This window comes from Stegodyphus dumicola, chromosome 1, assembly GCF_044657685.1.
Source record: "Stegodyphus dumicola isolate Sdum_Otavi_A_Nest chromosome 1, ASM4465768v1".
NCBI classification, from domain to species: Eukaryota; Metazoa; Arthropoda; class Arachnida; order Araneae; family Eresidae; genus Stegodyphus; species Stegodyphus dumicola.
In genome coordinates this window covers 57,562,586-57,580,826 of record NC_140768.1, presented here as the reverse complement: position 1 = coordinate 57,580,826, position 18,241 = coordinate 57,562,586, and the positions used below count along the sequence as shown (strand labels likewise).

Sequence of the window (18,241 nt, the reverse complement as noted above, 5' to 3'; positions counted from 1 at the left end):
TCAAGTTTTTTGAAAAACAAAACATTTATTGAGTTTTGGGAAAATAATCTGATATTTTTTTCTTTGCATTGTCTTTTTTAGCATCAAATTGTAAACAAAGTGTTCAATGCCGTCCATTTTGTTATTCATTTCATCATTCGAAGGTGTTTCTAAATAGCTGCGCTTTCTTTTTATGATGTTCCTCATTTCAGATGGCGTGGGGAAAAGGAGCTACATTATTCATTTCATTTTCGTCATTGGAATCTACATCAATGATATTTTGTGAGCTTTGAACAAATTGCAAAATGTCTTTGTTTGTCATAATTAGGGCTGCACACACATTATCATCAACTACTGCAATGAATTCTCCCCATAATACAGAAGAACAGTTCAATAATACAGAAACTTTCTCAAACATTTCATTCACTGTCGGCTCAGTTTCAATAGCCTCCTTCTCCATTTTTTTCCCCCCCCCCCAAAGAATCTGATACTTTTGAAAATCATGCATGATGAAAACAATTTTTATTCATCCTTGGAGACACTGAATTCCATGCAGAGTGCAACATATGAACCATACTCACAGATTTTCACTCACACTGCGATGTACTCATCACCAAATTTCAAAGCCAACTGATGAGAGATGAGATGTTTGTGTAGCGTTGTAGGGGTGGAAGGTGAAAGCAGCTTAGATGAACAAAACTGGCTCATGTCACAGGCTATTCCGAGGATATTTCAAAGCCAAGTTAACCTCCTTTCTACAAAACATGTGAAACCACCTCTCTTTCAGTTCACACCCCTCTTAAATCTTGCCTGCGAGGCCAGTGTTTTCCGTATTTTTTCATACTCAGAAAGGATATCTTTTCGTGTTAAGAGAAACAAAATGCATGAAAATATATAGTAGTTTGTCGGGACCGTTGTATTATTTCCTGTTAACCGATATTTCATTTTAAGCATTTTCACGTTAAACATATTTCTCTGTATATAGGTAATAGATTCTGTAGTAGAACACAGGTAGTTGAATCCACAATGAACAGCTAGAATTTTGATGTCAAAGAATGCTGAAATGCCAATCCACAAGGAATAAAAAATTTGGCAGTCAAGGTATACTTATTTTAACTTTTATTTCAGAAAACATGTTGTGGCCACAAACTAGTTGGCACATTTATTGTGCCTATTCCAAAAAGCTACATTTTTGATAGATTTGCAGTAAAAAAGAAGGAGCACACAGACAGCAGTCCAGCTAAGACAAAGCGGTGAAAGCATGTGTGTTATGGTCAGAGTGAAATCTTAATTCAGACTGAGTTGGTTTTGGTTCTCAATGCATTTTCATTGGACGGTTAATGTTGCTGTAAAATTACTATTGGCTATTTGAGTTTTAGCTTCATTTACATCATCAAAATTATGTAAGAGTCGTATGACATAGATTTTTCTTGAAATGATGCAGTTCAAATAGAGGTTACTATTTTTAGAATACAGAAGGGAATTAATTTTAACTGCTAATTTAATCTTTCACATATTTTTTATTTTTCTTACATAGGCCTTTTCTACAGTAACTGCTAATTTTGCAAATCTTTTGGCCACTGGTGAAGAATAAAGACCCGTTTGCTCAACTGATAAACCAATGTGATGGATATGTTAGTATCCATCACATTGTGCTGTGTGTAAAGCTGTGACATCTTCAGGTTTTGTAAAGAATAAGTAAACTATAAATATCTAATAATAGTAAAAAGCATAATTTTAACAAAATATTTCAAATAATGTTTCGAATCATGAATTAATTACATTATAGTATTTTGAACTTGTTATTTTGTAATGTAATTTATAGATATATTTAAAATTTTTATATTTGAATAGTTAAAAAAAAAGAACTTCCCTACGCAGGTAAATTTATGAAGTTTGTTAATGTTCTTATTTTACATTAAAAATTTTGGCTTTGACAACAATTTTTACCAAAGATTTTTAAGCCAAGGACTGCAAAACATGATTATGATACTCAAGTAAATATCAATAAAGAACTGTGAACTTTTACTGTTAATTATTGAAAAAATTAGGACTTTTTTTACAGTATGTTTACAGAAAAACGAATTTGCAAAATTTCAGTAGCATTTTAAATTTACATTTCTTGTAAAAAATTATGTTTACAAAATTTTGTAATTTTAAAACATTTAGATCAAAATTTTATAATTATTTTTTTAAATTGTATTTCCTCTGTTTCGCTACTATTTTAATGCTTTCTTCTAAAAAACTTTTCTGTCGCCAAGCCTTTTTCTCTTTGAAGGGGGGATATGTAAGATAAAAAAAATGCAAATCAAAATGTCTCTTAATTGCTCATTTTTAATTTGGGTCCTTTGTCTCTAATAATAACTTTCTCTAAACAGCATCATATCTGAAAATGTATTCTGCATTATGTTATCTTGAAACTACTGCATTGCCTATAAGTTCTAGCCAATCAGATTAACGAAATATTTTACTATAAATATCATGGCAATCCTACTCTCTCCCTCTTTCTCTGCTTGTGCTTGCTGGCCAAAGGACGTCTTCTGCTTTTCTTCTTTGGTTAAAAATGTAATGCGTCATCATCAAAATTGTGGGGTGCAAATTGGCCCCCATTGTGAAGTGCAACAAATAATATAGTTGAAATATCAAGTGATTTTTGCGATTCTTCAAAAGTTAACGACTACCAAACTAAGTTTTATCATCACATATATATACTGAAACATCAATGCATGAGTCATTTCTCAAGCTTTAGTATGCTGAAAGGGATAAAAGCAAAAATAATAATGATTCGCCAGGTTAGCAGCAATGTCGAAGTAAAATTAAACTCAGGACTCTCCATATTTTATTCTGAAAAAGAACCGAATGTGCAAGCACAAATCATACAAGAAACTTCTTAAAAAAAACTTGGTGATCCGGATATTAGACATCCAGATTTCGGACTTTGTACACAACACATTAACATTCACAATCTGAATACTGAATAATTAAAAAGAATAAAAAAATACACAAACTATACTAAGTATACAAAAAGTTTAACTAATCTATAATAGCTTTTTTTTTTAAATTGACACTTCTCAGAACTATCTGTAGCTTTACCTATCAGCTGAAATGCCACCAGATTTGGTAGGGAGACTAATGACAACATTGGAAAAAAAGATTCCGTGGAAAAAAAAATTAGTTACAAAAGTTGACAGCAGGTGAAATGTAAAGCTGTTCTAGTCTACACAGCTGAGAGCTAAACAACTCCATAACAAAGAAGAAATTCAGTACAACACTGCTTTATTGCAGCAAATGAACTGCCCCAAGGGATTACAGCGAATGATATTCCAGTCCACCACAGCATTTTATTCAATAAAAGCGCTTCTCAGCAAAGACACACGTTTCCTACAATGTGACCACACTTTTCGTGAAACACACATTGCATCCTGTACATATCACTAGGCTCTGCTCACAACAGCCATGGTATGTAGTCCTTTAAGGTAGCCAAGGATGGCAGCACATTAAGGCAGACCTTAACTAAAGACTAAACTTTAAATAACCTCCCAAAAATGTCACATGGAGTTAGGTCTGGAGAGCAAGGTGGCCATGCAAGTGGAAAAAGCAACTCATGACCCTCTTTTCTGTAAAGTGATGGCGTAACAGCTGCTGTACTGATAGACCAATGTGCAATGGTGCTCCAGGCTCCAAAAATTACCTGATACAGACACTGGCTCTGTTGAAGTTGGGGAATGACAAAATTAGTCAACATTTCATGATACTTTTGCATGGTACAGGTCTCTCATCTGTTACAGTAATGTTCTCAGACAAGAATGGAGAAGAATGGACAAGAATTTTAGTGATAAATCTGCTATGAAGTCACGCCAAATAGTAATTTTTGGTAAATGCAGAGGAATTTTTTGAACTGCATGGAATTGTTTGAATATCCAAAATTGAGAATTGTGAGTGTTAACAGTTCCATTTAAGTGAAAATGAGCCTCATCTCCCCACGGAATTCTCAATGGCCAACATCATCCTGGTACGAAATGTCAGAGCAAATGCTACCTATTTATCATAATCGCTGTGTTTTAATTCTTGCATGTGGCTTATTTGGTATGGGTAGACCTTTGAAAGATTCAAACCCAATTGTAGCATTATTCCCTATACACTGCTACTAAAAGTAATGGTCTCATGGGTGCCGTCAATGATTGCAGTTGTGACATCAGTAACTGTCTGTTCTGACACTGGTTTCCGTTCTCTAACAAACTAAACTGCTATGTATGCTATTTCTTGAAACTTCTAATACATTCTTTCAATGCATTAATTGATAGAGGACCTTTTATTCGGCTCTTACAATTTCTAAACTCACGAAAAGCGGTAGTTGTGTTCGATTGATGATGATAAAACATCTTCAAAAGTGATGTGCACTGAGGTAATGCGAGATGTATATTGAACCCAGTTAACATTCTGAATGTCCTTTGATGTTTTCCCCTTATATATGTAGATTGAATTACTGATTTTGCTGTCATTTACATAACCAAGCATTTGTGTTTTAAAATTTTACCTCTTTCAATGGAAATTTTCAGTAGTTTAGACTAGAACAGTGCCACATTAGCCCTATTCATAACTTTTGGAACTATTTTTTCACAGAATATTTTTTCCTTGTCGTCATTAGTCCCAATACCATATTTGGTGGCATTCCATCTGAAAGAACGAGCTACAGATAGCTCCGAGTAGTGTCAGTTCAAAAATGAACACCCTGTGTTAAATATTTAAAATATTTTAAGTCATTTTAGGAATTTTAGTAAATTTAGGAAATGGGTAATAACAACATAAAGAAAGGAAATATTTTGTATACCAATTATAGCTACAACGTCTGCTAACATATGCATTTTTCCAATGTGATGTAGAGCAGCCTACAAATAAAAAGAGAAATAAATTGCTGTCTTTAGAAGAAAACTGAGAATGCAAAATAAATATAAAATAGAGATCATTTACCAAATGAGCAAATCCAGGTGCCTTAATTTTACAACGGTAAGGCCTACTGCTGCCATCAGAAATTAAATATACTCCAAACTCACCCTTTAAGAAAGAAAAAAGAAGTATTATATTGTTTTTGAAGGATTAAAATTAATCAAACTTCTTTTGATGAGTCAGATAAAATCTTACCTTAGGGGCTTCAATAGCTGTATATGTAGCACCAGGAGGAACAGGATATCCTTGAGTAAAAATTTTGAAGTGATGTATTAAGGCCTCCATTGATGTCTAAGAAAACAATTCAAGTTTATCAAATCATGCATTATAATTATCCACATTTGTGCAAAATGTTCAAATGGTTTTAAAAACTATTCGTATATTTTAATAATTTCACTATAAATTTTAATAGCATTTAAAGAATATTTCAGTCACAGAACACACTGAAATAGATAATTCAGTGCTAATGATCCTCCCATCTGTCCCCAAACTCTGTACTCATCAATTTAGATTTAATCCTTTATGGCCATGATGTGTGCCTTCACTTAACACCTTTTTGTTTTATGTAATACCTATGTCTCATCTCAAGTAACAATACAACGTAAGAACTCGTAACCCTCTTCACAATTCTGTATTAAAAATTCCTAAAATGCTTTGACATTTGAGTTAGTCATCTGCTGCACACAATCTGTGGAACTGCAATTGGTCAGAACAAATTGCAACAACAAGGAAATGTTTGTAAAATCAACTGAAAGTTCCATTAGGGTAAGTCATCTGTTCTCTTTAATATTCATTCCCACTGCAGGGATCAGGGTCTTCACTCAACTCAGAGAGTCACCCACTGTATTCCTTGTTGCCTGTTCCTCCTTAAACTTTTACACCCATCTCCATACAACATAATGCTCATACATAATCTATTGTTCACCATACACTCCAATCTGATGATGGATCAGCTGCTGTAAACCAGATCACACACCGCACTTCACGCGCAGAAGGCAAATCAGTTTTCTTGGAACATTATCACTAATTATTAAAAAAATTTAAAAATTCAAAAATCTCTGGATTAAAAATTTTGTATGCAAATTTATCTTGAAATTGTCAAAATGATAAGTCGCTTAATTTAGCAACACATAACAAAAGGAAGCATATATCTCAAAAGAAAAAATTGTTTTGATGTAACATTTTATGAACTGATTATAAAGCACATACACTACCAATCTGGAACCTTGCTAACACACCACTGAATTCAGGCACATGTGCACCCTTGTGACACAGCAGAATCTGTAAACTAATTTTTTGGACACACTTGATAATCAAGGTAGCTTCTTTATCAATGCATTTATTTATATACAGCAGCTTTAATTTTTATTATGCAAGTGTTTTGTACTGTCAATTAAGAATGATTTTATTCATTACAAAATTAAGTCGGGCTATGTTCATTTTACTATTTTTTAATGATAATTTAATCTGTTGTATTCATTCAACTTTGGCCAAAATGCACTACTAGAAAACGGCTAACAGATATTATCTCCAAATTTATTCATAACATTATTTTCTGCACTTGTTAAATATATCACCAAATGCATTGAGCTCCTCGTGAATTTGCACGTTGCTACTCCCTTCTGTACCTTATTCACATGACAGTGAATGGATTTTAATCTGGCAATATATTCTGCAGTCACACTATTTATTCCTCGAATCAAATTTGGATACATGTTGCTGTATGTTTAGTCTTACTTAACTGGAGTTACAAACAAGAATGAGACATAACTCTCATACAAAAAAATCTTCTCTTTGATACATATCCTAGGTAGCATTACAAGCATCCATTATTTGTATGTGCACTAATTGCATTGCTAATCCTTTTCGTGTCCTATCGTGATCTACCTATTATGCAAATTTCGGTAAAAGTACAGTTTAGGGTACCCCTTGGCGAAACTTGGCGATTTTTGGCAGTACATGGATACCGATTTTGTGCAATTCTTTGACTCATTATTTGGCTTGCGAAGCAGCGATTTTTGCGCCAAAAATCGCCGCTACACAAAGCCAAAATAACAAGACAAACAATTGCACAAACTCGGTATCCATGTACACATCGACTTACTTTCACTTAAAAAAATTCCCGAATTGCACAAAAATAGTATTGCGCACTCCTTTGACTTTATTCATGTACATGTGTCGACCTATTTTCATTTAAAAGAAATCCTTGAATTGCACAAAAATGGCATTGCGCACTCTTTTAACTTTATCCATGTACACGTCGACCTATTTTCACTTTAAAAAAAGAATTGCACAAACTTGCATTGCGCACTCTCTTTACTTTGTCCATATACATCGATATATTTTCACTTAAAAAGTCTAAAGAAGCACCAAATTCTATAATATAGGCAAACAAAAAATACATAATCTCAATGGAATACATTCTAAACCAAACAATAAAATAACATAAAAAAGGAAAAACATGTTATACGTTTAAGCACTACCAAAAGCAAATATTCACTTACCATGATTTTCGAGTTCGCTTCATACATCCAGAGCCACGTAAAAATCAAAATATCAATCATACTCAAATGACTTTTTTCAAACGAGGTACTCTTTCTGATCGAATGCTTCACAAAGTGATCATCTGAACCTTTCTTCTTACAAACCCATTCAAATCCATCTAAACAGTTTTTACATTCGACTAGACACATATCCTTCCTACATACAGGACACTTATAATGGCTACTAAGTAAACCTTCATTTACACATAAGTCAATTAAAGCTCTTTTCCCCTTTCGCTCCAAATCGTACAGAAACTTCAAATTAATCATACTACACTCGGCCATTCTACCGTCTAAAGAATCAAACCAACACACACCACAAAAACGCTTACAACACATCCCATGGTTCAAAATTTTGCAGAATCATGCACCCGATTACGTCACAAAAGGGTTCCCATAACATTGAACAACTCAGGCTACCATAAATGAAACAACAACTTCACGATAAATCAAACAACAACTTGGCGATAAATCAAACAACTTCGCCATAATACAAGGGGTATCTTAAAGTCTACTCTACCCCAAATTTCATGTTAATTTTCTGATTCCTTCACAATATTACAGTTTAATGGCCAGTAGTGTATTAAAATGTCATCATACATCAACTTACTGAACAAGAATTTCAGCAATTTGTTGAAAAACATCTTTTTATTAGTTTTCTCATTTTATTCTGCAAGGAATATTTTACAAAAAGTTGTGGATATGCTTTTTTTAAATTGGTATCAAAACTTCTAGTTAGCTAGTGTATATTAATGATAGCAATATATAGTTATGTGGCAATTCAAGTTGATACATAGTGTACAGGGTCAAAAATGACAAAATGAACAAGTAAATCATTAGATTACTTGGCATAATCAATATGTAGATAATGTTACAGTTAAGGAAACTGAAAATTTACAAGTTCTTCTGAATTACAATGTGAAATAAAATGTCACCATGAAGAAAAGAAAATGTTCTGTATTGCTTTTGAGTTATAAATAATATTTATAAGCATTTATGAAGAAGTTAGGTAATTTTTGACAGATTAGATAGTAACAGTTGATAATAATTATACAATCAATTAATGACTCATTTTTCAGAAAACAGTACTTGGAATAAATGCAATATTCCTTTTAGCAAAAATTACCATAACATTATTATAACACTGCGTATATATTAACTATTATACAATTAAGACAAAATAACACGCCGAATAAATACTAATCCAGAAGTCAAACAACAAAAATCAGTGTTATATTTTCAAAAATTTCACAGGACTAGTTTCGATGGTTTTACCGAACCACCATCCTCAGCTGTAAAACCACAAATGAACAAGATAGGAAATAATGATTAGATAAGCTAAGAAAGCCTGGACAAGAATAAGCAAATGGCGCCATCTGTTGGTGAAACCAGAACTAAAACATAATTTCTTTAAAGGCCGAAGGCAAAGATGGATTGCAATTAGGATCGTTAACTAGAACAGAAAGATTTTTTTGAATGTGAAATGCCTCTAGAAAATCCAGTTCTCCAATGGAAGATGTTTTTTGAATAATTTTGGCCTCAGAAAAATTGAAAGTGTGATTTTCGGACCAACAATGTTGAGCAACAGAAGACTTCTGTGTTTCCTTTTATCTAACATATACCTCATGTTCCTTGACACGAAATTTTAAGGCTCTCTTAGTTTGGTCAATGTAAATTAAACCACACTGGCAAGGAATCCTATAAATACCTCACAAATTCATATCCGGAATGGGGTCCTTGAGTATGTATTGGTTGAGTATGGAACTCGGAATTTTATTGATGGCAGAATAAACAACCTGACTCCCATCAATAAAATTCCGAGTTCCATACTCAAGGACCCCATTCCGGATATGAATTCCTGGGGTATTTATAGGATTCCTTGCCAGTGTGGTTTAATTTACATTGGCGAAACTAAGAGAGCCTTAAAATTTTGCATCAAGGAACATGAGACATATGTTAGAAAAAAGGAAACACAGAAGTCTTCTATTGCTCAATACTGTTGGTCCGAAAATCACACTTTCAATTTTTCTGCTGCTAAAATTATTCAAAAAACATCTTCCATTGGAGAACTGGATTTTCTAGAGACATTTCACATTCAAAAAAATCTTTCTGTTCTAGTTAACGATCCTAATTGCAATCCATCTTTGCCTTCGGCCTTTAAAGAAATTATGTTTTAGTTCTGGTTTCACCAACAGATGGCGCCATTTGCTTATTCTTGTCCAGACTTTCTTAGCTTATCTAATCATTATTTCCTATCTTGTTCATTTGCGATTTTACAGCTGAGGATGGTGGTTCGGCAAAACCATCGAAACTAGTCCTGTGAAATTTTTGAAAATATAATGCTGATTTTTGTTGTTTGACTTCTGAATTAGTATTATACAATGTTTTCCTAGTATCCAAATTTGCTCGTTCACAATCTCAAAGTTATGCATATAATCTTATTTTTATAACTTAAATATCTTAAGAAAATGAAAAGAATTTCATTTCTCAATAAATCTATTACAATTAAACTTTATACTCAATTAAATAAAAATATACTTTCTAAAGCACAAAATACAAAATGGCTAAAAAATTATCCATTTTAAAAAGTAATGGGAAGTAAGAGAAAACAGTATGAAAAATACATTTATTTCAAAGTTAAGCATTGCAAAAAATTAGTATTATTTACTTGCCGATCTCTGTGTGGTTACCACTGAATTCAAAGTTTCCTGGAAGATACTTCATGGGTTCTGAAATTTTATTTTCAGAACTGTATCACTTGATTGACTCTGAAGTTTGAATTTTACTTTATGCAAACCTCAGACCAGTAGGGAAGGGGAAAAAAAAATAGTTTTAAAGTGAATTAAGTACTATAGTTATAATCTTCCTTGACAAATCAACCAAACAGTGAAGTGCTTCTCAAGACAATCACACAATTAATTCATGTGATCATCTTATACTTCCTAAACTTTGTGACGGACATGTCTTTCAATAAATATTATAGTAACACAGAAAATCTTTATACCACAACAGAATTAAAAAAAAATACATATATATACCTAATGTTACTAAAATAGATCTCACTTACAGATATCCAGTAGAGGATACATTACTTAATTATTACATTAATGCTTAGGGAGTCCAAATCTACCTTAAATGGAATTATTAGGAATTGAACTAATTTTCTTACATTTGAAGTATACAGCCCACAAAGCAATTGTAATGCAAAGCTTTCTTGGGTAGTTGAAAAATGAGAATTTTGTCTAATATCATGGAAAACAACTTTATGCCAATTATTAAATGTCACTGATTTATTTAAATATGTATGTAATTTAACAGAATATTATAAGATAAAACAGCATTTTCTGTAACTAGGAAAAAACTGGTTAATTAATTTCTATTTACTTTCATTTCACTTCTTTTCGGTGGGACTATTTTATGATCATCAACTTTAATTTCTCCAGGTGGCATTTTGTTGATGCACTGATATATGATCCTCATACTCTGTCTCATTTCTTCTACTCGACACAAGTACCTGAGCAAAATATTTCAAAATTTAAATGCATATGTAATGCAAAACTACATGTTTCTACTTCCATTTCTAAATAAAATCATAAAAGCATGTACATTAAGAAAACTGGCATCCATAGTCCTTTTATCCTTCACCCCCTTGCATATATTCATCAAAAAAGTTTCTTTAGTTAAATAAATTAATATTAGTTTTATTAGACAAATTTATATCATCTACAATATCTATTATCTTTATTAAGAGAATTCCTATCATCTACAAATTCAGATCAAATAATATGCTTAAATACCAAATATTCTTTGGATATTTAAGATTCATTTACTACATGAAAATTTCTTGATGAGAATTGTAAAAACAGCTGGTTATTGATTTAAACATTAATAATATACATACAGCAGCAGTAATACATAAATAACATTTAAAACTCAAATAAAAAATTATAAAAAATTGCTATGTGAATCTTAGTTTCCTAATTCCTTATTCCAAAAATTTCTTAATAATTATATAAACTAAATTAGACTCTATTAAACAAATCTGAACACATTTATTAGTGAATGATGATGATAAAAATCATCATTACATAATGAGAAATCATCATTACAAATTAGGGTACATAAATGTACCCTAATTTACACGAATCTCCAGTTTATAAATTCATAATTAGCATAACAATTTTAATAAAAAATATATAACACACTACTACATATTCATCACAATTCATAATTAACCTTCCACTTAGAATGAACCTTGCTACAATGCATACAAATAGAAAATAAAAAGTAAAAATTCATCACACCGTTATAAAATTAAATGTAATATGATTGAATTGGAATAAATTACTTGTACAAAACATGAGAGTTAACTACCCAAGAAATGGGATACTTTCATAAATTATAGAAACTCCACACATCTGTAGTACAATGTAATTAAAAAATAAAAATCCTATCTCTTCAGCAACTGTAAACTAAACCCAGAAAATATACCATGATTGTAAACTTTAGACTTAGTAATAAATTTCAAAAGTAAAAAAAAAAAAAAAAAAAAAAAAAAAAAAAAAAAAAAAACCATACAAATGCCCTCCCTCCCCAATTATGTGCTACTGTCAATATATGAATTGCAGGTGTACGATCAGGTACATTAGTATGTAATCTATCTAATCTCTGAAATATTTAAACAATAAAACTGCTTCATGTGTGATTAATTTTACCTATAGGTTCATGTTAAGTTTTATTTACCATATATAAGAACTCTGGATATATATCATTTAAAATGTGACTTTAATATGAATAAATTAACATATTTAACACTTTGTAATTAAATGAAGCTTGCAAATAATATGAGTGAGATTTGTTTTAATTGAAAAACGTTCAGACTGGACTAATTAGATAGCATACTATAGATAGCATACTCTGTTATACTATGCTAGTGGCCATCTAACCAGAGAAAACTGGATACACTAGGAAGTGTGTGCATATAAGCTTAGAGAAAGAACATTGCAAACCTAAATTTTTATTTAAAAATGTAACAATATATACGTGAATTAACTGATGACCAAATAAGAACAGATTCTGTTTTTGACATATTTAGTGAAATTGCAGTAATCCCAAGCCTATTTTCTGAGAAAAGCAATAAAATGCTCAATATCCAGACTAGAATAATGGAAAGCAGCTGTAGTGATAAGTTCTGCTACACAAAGAATTGCCAACAACCAAATTTTCATATCCCAGAAGAAAGACCAGAAGTTTATGTTTACCTTGTGTTCAGTATGTATGTTTAGTTTATAAGTTCTGCAAAGATTATCATTATAAATATTCTTATTAAATTATTCCAAAATATCTGATGATAAAGACAGATCTAAATTTATCAGCACCTTAAATTCTTCTAAATAATGTAAAACGATCCTGGACCAATTCATTTTTGGCGGTTCGTTTCCGTCCACTTATGAATGTTATTTGTCAACTCTATCCACAGGAGAGTGGCACACTTAAGCAGGTTTAACAATAACATGAGCTATATTTTCATTTTGTAAATACACATTATCTTTTCCCAAAGTATTGTTTTTATTCACAATTACATCAAACGCACAAGTCATACATTGCACCTTTCAGTTCTTAACAAAAAGCTCAACTCTCGGAATACAGAAAAACTAATTTCAAATTTTTTCACACGAGCAGGCTGTCCTTCTCACATCAAGCATGCTTCCTCTTCTCGTTGCCAGATTTTTTCCTCTCTCCTTTCAGATAAAGAGTTTTTTTTACACGAGCATGCTGTCCTTCTCACATCAAGCACGCTTCTTCTTCTCGTTGCCAGATTTTCTCCTCTCTCCTTTCAGCTAGAGATCGTTGGCTTAACTGTTCTTCCAGCAAGGCTTGGTCAGTAGCTTCCCATTACCGAGTATGTGCATGACAATTATCATTATAAATATTTTTATTAAATTATTTCAAAATATCTGAAGATAAAGACAGATCAAAATTTATCAGCACCTTAAATTCTTTTAAAAAATGAAAATAATAAACATTTAAATGCAACATCACTACTACAAAATAAAAAAATAAAAAAACAGCAATAATTACTTTTATCTTTTAGAAGTATATTTCTAATAACACATTTTTATATAATGCTCAGCCTTGAGTGGACTTTTCTCTAAGTGTGAGTGCTTTGCTGAAATTAATTAACCATTGTTTTCATTGCACTATTCAGGTACACAACTTCCTATCAAAAATGAGCTCATATTTAATTTCAGAATTATCCACACATTTCTCTTCAAAATCACAAAATTAATTTTCATCATTCATTCTTTCTCTCTTCCAATGACTTTATTCCTTCCGTTATACTTCAATTATACATTAATGATTGCAGTCTAGATTTTAAGTGAAAGCTTCAAATAAGAGATTCAATAAATGACTAAAATTTACAGATTAACAGTACATGTTATTTATTTATTTATTTATTTTTCAATATATATGTTACTGGCAAAGTTTGAAATCTGGCACTCTACAGAAAGCTTAGGCATTGTATATAATGCCTAAAACTGGCTGGCAATGTATGAAATTATTCATATTTCACATATTTCCAAGACATTCTATAGAATGCCAAAAGAGAAATCTGTAAAGTATGAAATACATTTCAAATTCGTATAAAAATTCAAAGGAGTAGCTAAAAAAATTAACAGAAAGCGTCATAACAGTGACAAAAAATGAAACTAATCAGACTGAGCAAGAAAAAGAGACTTTCAAAACACAAGGATGCGATTACATTCAATAGTGTATTAAACCAACATGATGAAGACATACTTACTGAAGAAGAGATTTCCGTTTCTGATACCTGTTGTGTGTATTTAAAGGAAACGAGTGATGCAAATGCATGCAAAAAGTGTCGTCGAAAAGTTCATACCTTCTGTGGCCATGCTATTGAAGATGATGAAATGAGACTGAGCAAGAAAAAGAGACTTTCAAAACACAAGGCTGCAATTACATTCAATAGAGAAAACTAAAGGTTTTGTTTGAAACTAAAGGTTTTGTGAACCTTTAGTTTCAAAACTAAAAATGCAAAAGGCAAAATAAATTCAAAAATAAATCTGGAAATAGAAGCAAAAAAAAAAATGAAAATGAGTTTATGAAAAAAACCTTCCATCGCTTCTTTAGGAGCTACTGTGTGAGTTCCTATTCCTGATGTCAACAAGGGGCAAGGTGATTCACGCAATATATTTGGCAGTTGTAATGAGTGTGACAGAGGATGGTTTCTACTGTCTTGGAACTTCTAAAGGAATTTAAAAACAAGTATATGCGAGATAACAATTCATTTTATACCCTAATAACTTGTTTAAAAGTGAAGATATTCCTGACCATGAAATTCCTCTCTGGTCAATTGTAATTGCTCAGTCCAATGGAAGCGACCAATGATTCGTCAAATGTATGTAAAACAAAGTGCCAAAATATGAAGTGTCGTTGCATGAAAAAGTAATGAAAGGTAATTCAAAATGTTATTCAAGCCTACCCATGTTGCAGTAAGTAGCTTAATTTCTTATTTTTAATATGAAAATTTTGTTTCCCTTAATAAGAAAGGCATAAATTTTGTTTTGTACAACTTTCTTTTCTTTACGTGAATACACTTTTTTAATGGCACTCTCATTATTTTTTCAGAACAACATTCGGATTTTTGAGGAATGTACACCATTTATATAATAGCCTTATCAGGACCTTTTTTGATACTTTGCCTAAATAGCATTTATCATTCTAAAGAATACCTAGGAAAACTATGTAATAATTCTCAAATTTCATACTTTGCCTAAAAATATCCAGCATCATATACAAGGCCTAGGCATTCTATAGGATGCCGGCATTTCATACTTTGCTGGTAACATATATGTAACTAATCTAAATTATAACGAAACAGGAAATTTAATGAATTTAAAACATGAAAACTTACGCAAATATATATACATATATACACACACCGTATTTAATCATGTATTTTTCCCCTTAGCTTTTTTAGCACACAGTTTTGAAAATTTTTTAAGCATCTACACAATTTTCCCTTCCTCAAGATGTTCAAAAATGAGATCTTCTTAATTTTACAATAGATCTGGGTAAAGTGCAGATTCGCCCATTTATATGGCACATATCGATGTGTACATGGACAAAGTCAAGGGAGTGCACAATGCCAAGTTTATGCAATTCTCTGCTGATTTTTTTAAGTGAAAATAGGTCGATGTGTACACGGATACCAAGTTTGTGCAATTCTTGACTTGTTATTTTCAAGCTGATGCAGAATCGCCCATTTATATGACACGTATCAATGTGTACAAAGTCAAGAGAGTCTGCAATGCCAAGTTTGTGCAATTCTCTGATTTTTTTTAAGTGAAAATAGGTCGATGTGTACATGGTTATCGAGTTTGAGAAATGCATGAAGCAGTGGGTGATTCTGCTCTTTCCCCATAGATTTATCTAAGTAATGATTGCTTCATGTTACTAATCGATTTCCTCATGAAATTTGGGTGTATGGGCTCTGAATGATGAAGCAATAATAGCGAAGAGGTTTAAGAAAATAGAGATATCTAATGTTCTTTTATGGTTCTGAAAATCATTGCACTTAAGACACACTAAATAGTGATGAATGTAATAACAACAGATGATGATGGTAATGATTTACAAACTGTAGCAGACAACTTCTAGCAGACCTAGGAATCAATTTAAGGCTTAGAGATTAGCAATGGACAACAATAAAAGAAGGTGAAGTTCAAGATACAGACAATTAAAAATGAAGATATCTTATAAGATGGTGTAATGTTAATATTATTACATATTCTTTTTGGAATGTAGGTTTCTTTTAAATAAATAATATCAGGATAGTTATTAATAGTTTATTCATGAATGATTATTCTTACTGTAACCATATGCTTCGGAAATTAAAATTACTTGCACAATTTTACCCTAGCAGTTTCCATACAATAAAAATAGTAAAATGGTGGACGGGAATACTTGAATAAACACAGGAGACTAAAAAATATTATATATATATACTTAAAATTTAACGCATATATGTATAATAATTAACAGTCATTATACATATAAAAAATTTTTTTATAAACTTACTATAAAATTTCTCTTGAATTTTTCAAATAATAGAAAACTCAATTAGTCTTTAAAAATTATGTACAACTTCATCAATATTTTATACACATCAAACATGGAAATGTCAAATAAGCTGAATGATGCAATCATTTTAACAAAATACTAACAAATTAGTTTATTACGGTACTATAAGTAGCATCTCAAAATCAATGAAGTCTTAGGATCACAAAATTCTGAAGTAATTATGTTTCAATAAGCAACTGTCAAATATGTAAGCACGCTAAAAAAATTGGGCAATAGTCAGGGATCATTCATGAGGATAACCAGAAGAATGGAACAAGAAGTTAGCCTTGCACTTGTTATCAGGTTAGTCTTGACCCAAAGTTTAGCTAATTTTGATACGTTTATAGTATTAACATAAATTTTTGCATACATTAAATATATTATTCTACATGATGGAAATACTGAATTCTGCTGATTTCAATAAGCATTTACAAATGGATTTAAATCTAAACGTAACTTTGTGTATATTTCTTTCAATTTTACATAGGCTATTTTTTAAGTAAGGTCTGTTTAAAAAAAAAATAATAATGACAATATTTTGTTTAAAAAAAAAACTTTATTTTAGGATTATACATACTTTGCCTGCTTTTCAACATAGTTGCCTAGTTTATTAATGCACTTCTTTGCCTGCTTTTCAACATAGTTGCCTAGTTTATTAATGCACTTCTTATACCTTAAAACTAAGTTTTGAAAGCCCTCTTCAAAGAAGTCTGCCGCCTGCTCAGACAGCCAAGAGTTCACGGCCGCTTTCACTTCTTCGTTGTCACTGAAGCGCTTTTCCCCAAGATGGTGATTGAGGTACCAGAAAAGGTGGAAATCGCTGGCAGCAAGGCGGGCCTGTATGGTGCATGGACCAAAACTTCCCAGCTAAAAGATTCGATTAAGTCCTGAACTGTTTGAGAAGTGTGAGGCCTTGCGTTGTTGTGGAGGAGCAAAATTCCTTTTGACAGCATGCCGCGCTGTTTGTTTTGCAATGCTCTTCAGAGCTTCTGTAGAGTTGCACAGTAGACAGAGTTGATCGTTGTTCCTTGTGTTTCTAAAATGCACCACCAAAACACCGCGCCGGTCCCAGAACACTGTTGCCATAATCTTGCGCTTTGACCTGGACGGGAGAGAATGTGTGTCGCCATTCCATCGACTGTTGCTTGGATTTAGGGGTGATTTGGGATATAAATGTTTCATATCGAGTAATAATTTGACTCAATGTGTCATATCCTTCTTCCTCGTAACGAATAAAAAGTCCAATGAACTGGTAAACCTCTTCTCTTTGTGTTCCGCTGTGAGGAGCCTGGGTACCCACCAAGAACATAATTGCTTCAAGTTTAGGTTTCCAGTCACAATTTTGTACACCACCGACCGAGAAATGTGGGGAAATTCCAATGAAAGAGTGGTTATCGTGAATCTCCTGTTCTCATTAATTTTTTTTTTTTCAACTCCATGCACCAAATCATCAGCGATTATAGAGGCCTGAGTGTTCTTCGTCATGGGCATTTTTACGCCCATCTTTAAACTCTCTGACCCATTTTTGGACTTTACTATCACTCATTGCTTCAGTGCCATAAGCTTATGCTATCTGGCGATGAATGTCTGCAGCCTACATGTTTCTCGCAGTTGAAAAATGGATAACA

The 18,241-nt window shown here is 32.0% G+C and overlaps 1 protein-coding gene across 1 annotated transcript in view; it reads right to left on the bottom strand.

The window, feature by feature from the left end:
* ND-49 (NADH dehydrogenase (ubiquinone) 49 kDa subunit) overlaps positions 1 to 18,241 on the bottom strand; it is a 68,292-nt gene that overhangs the window by 8,034 nt on the left and 42,017 nt on the right. The window contains exons 8-11 of the mRNA XM_035370583.2: positions 10,854 to 10,983; positions 5,122 to 5,217; positions 4,951 to 5,034; positions 4,811 to 4,868 (exon numbers count right to left, since the gene is read on the bottom strand). Coding sequence (XP_035226474.1) covers positions 4,811 to 4,868; positions 4,951 to 5,034; positions 5,122 to 5,217; positions 10,854 to 10,983 — 368 coding nt within the window. The remainder of the gene's footprint in view (positions 1 to 4,810; positions 4,869 to 4,950; positions 5,035 to 5,121; positions 5,218 to 10,853; positions 10,984 to 18,241) is intronic.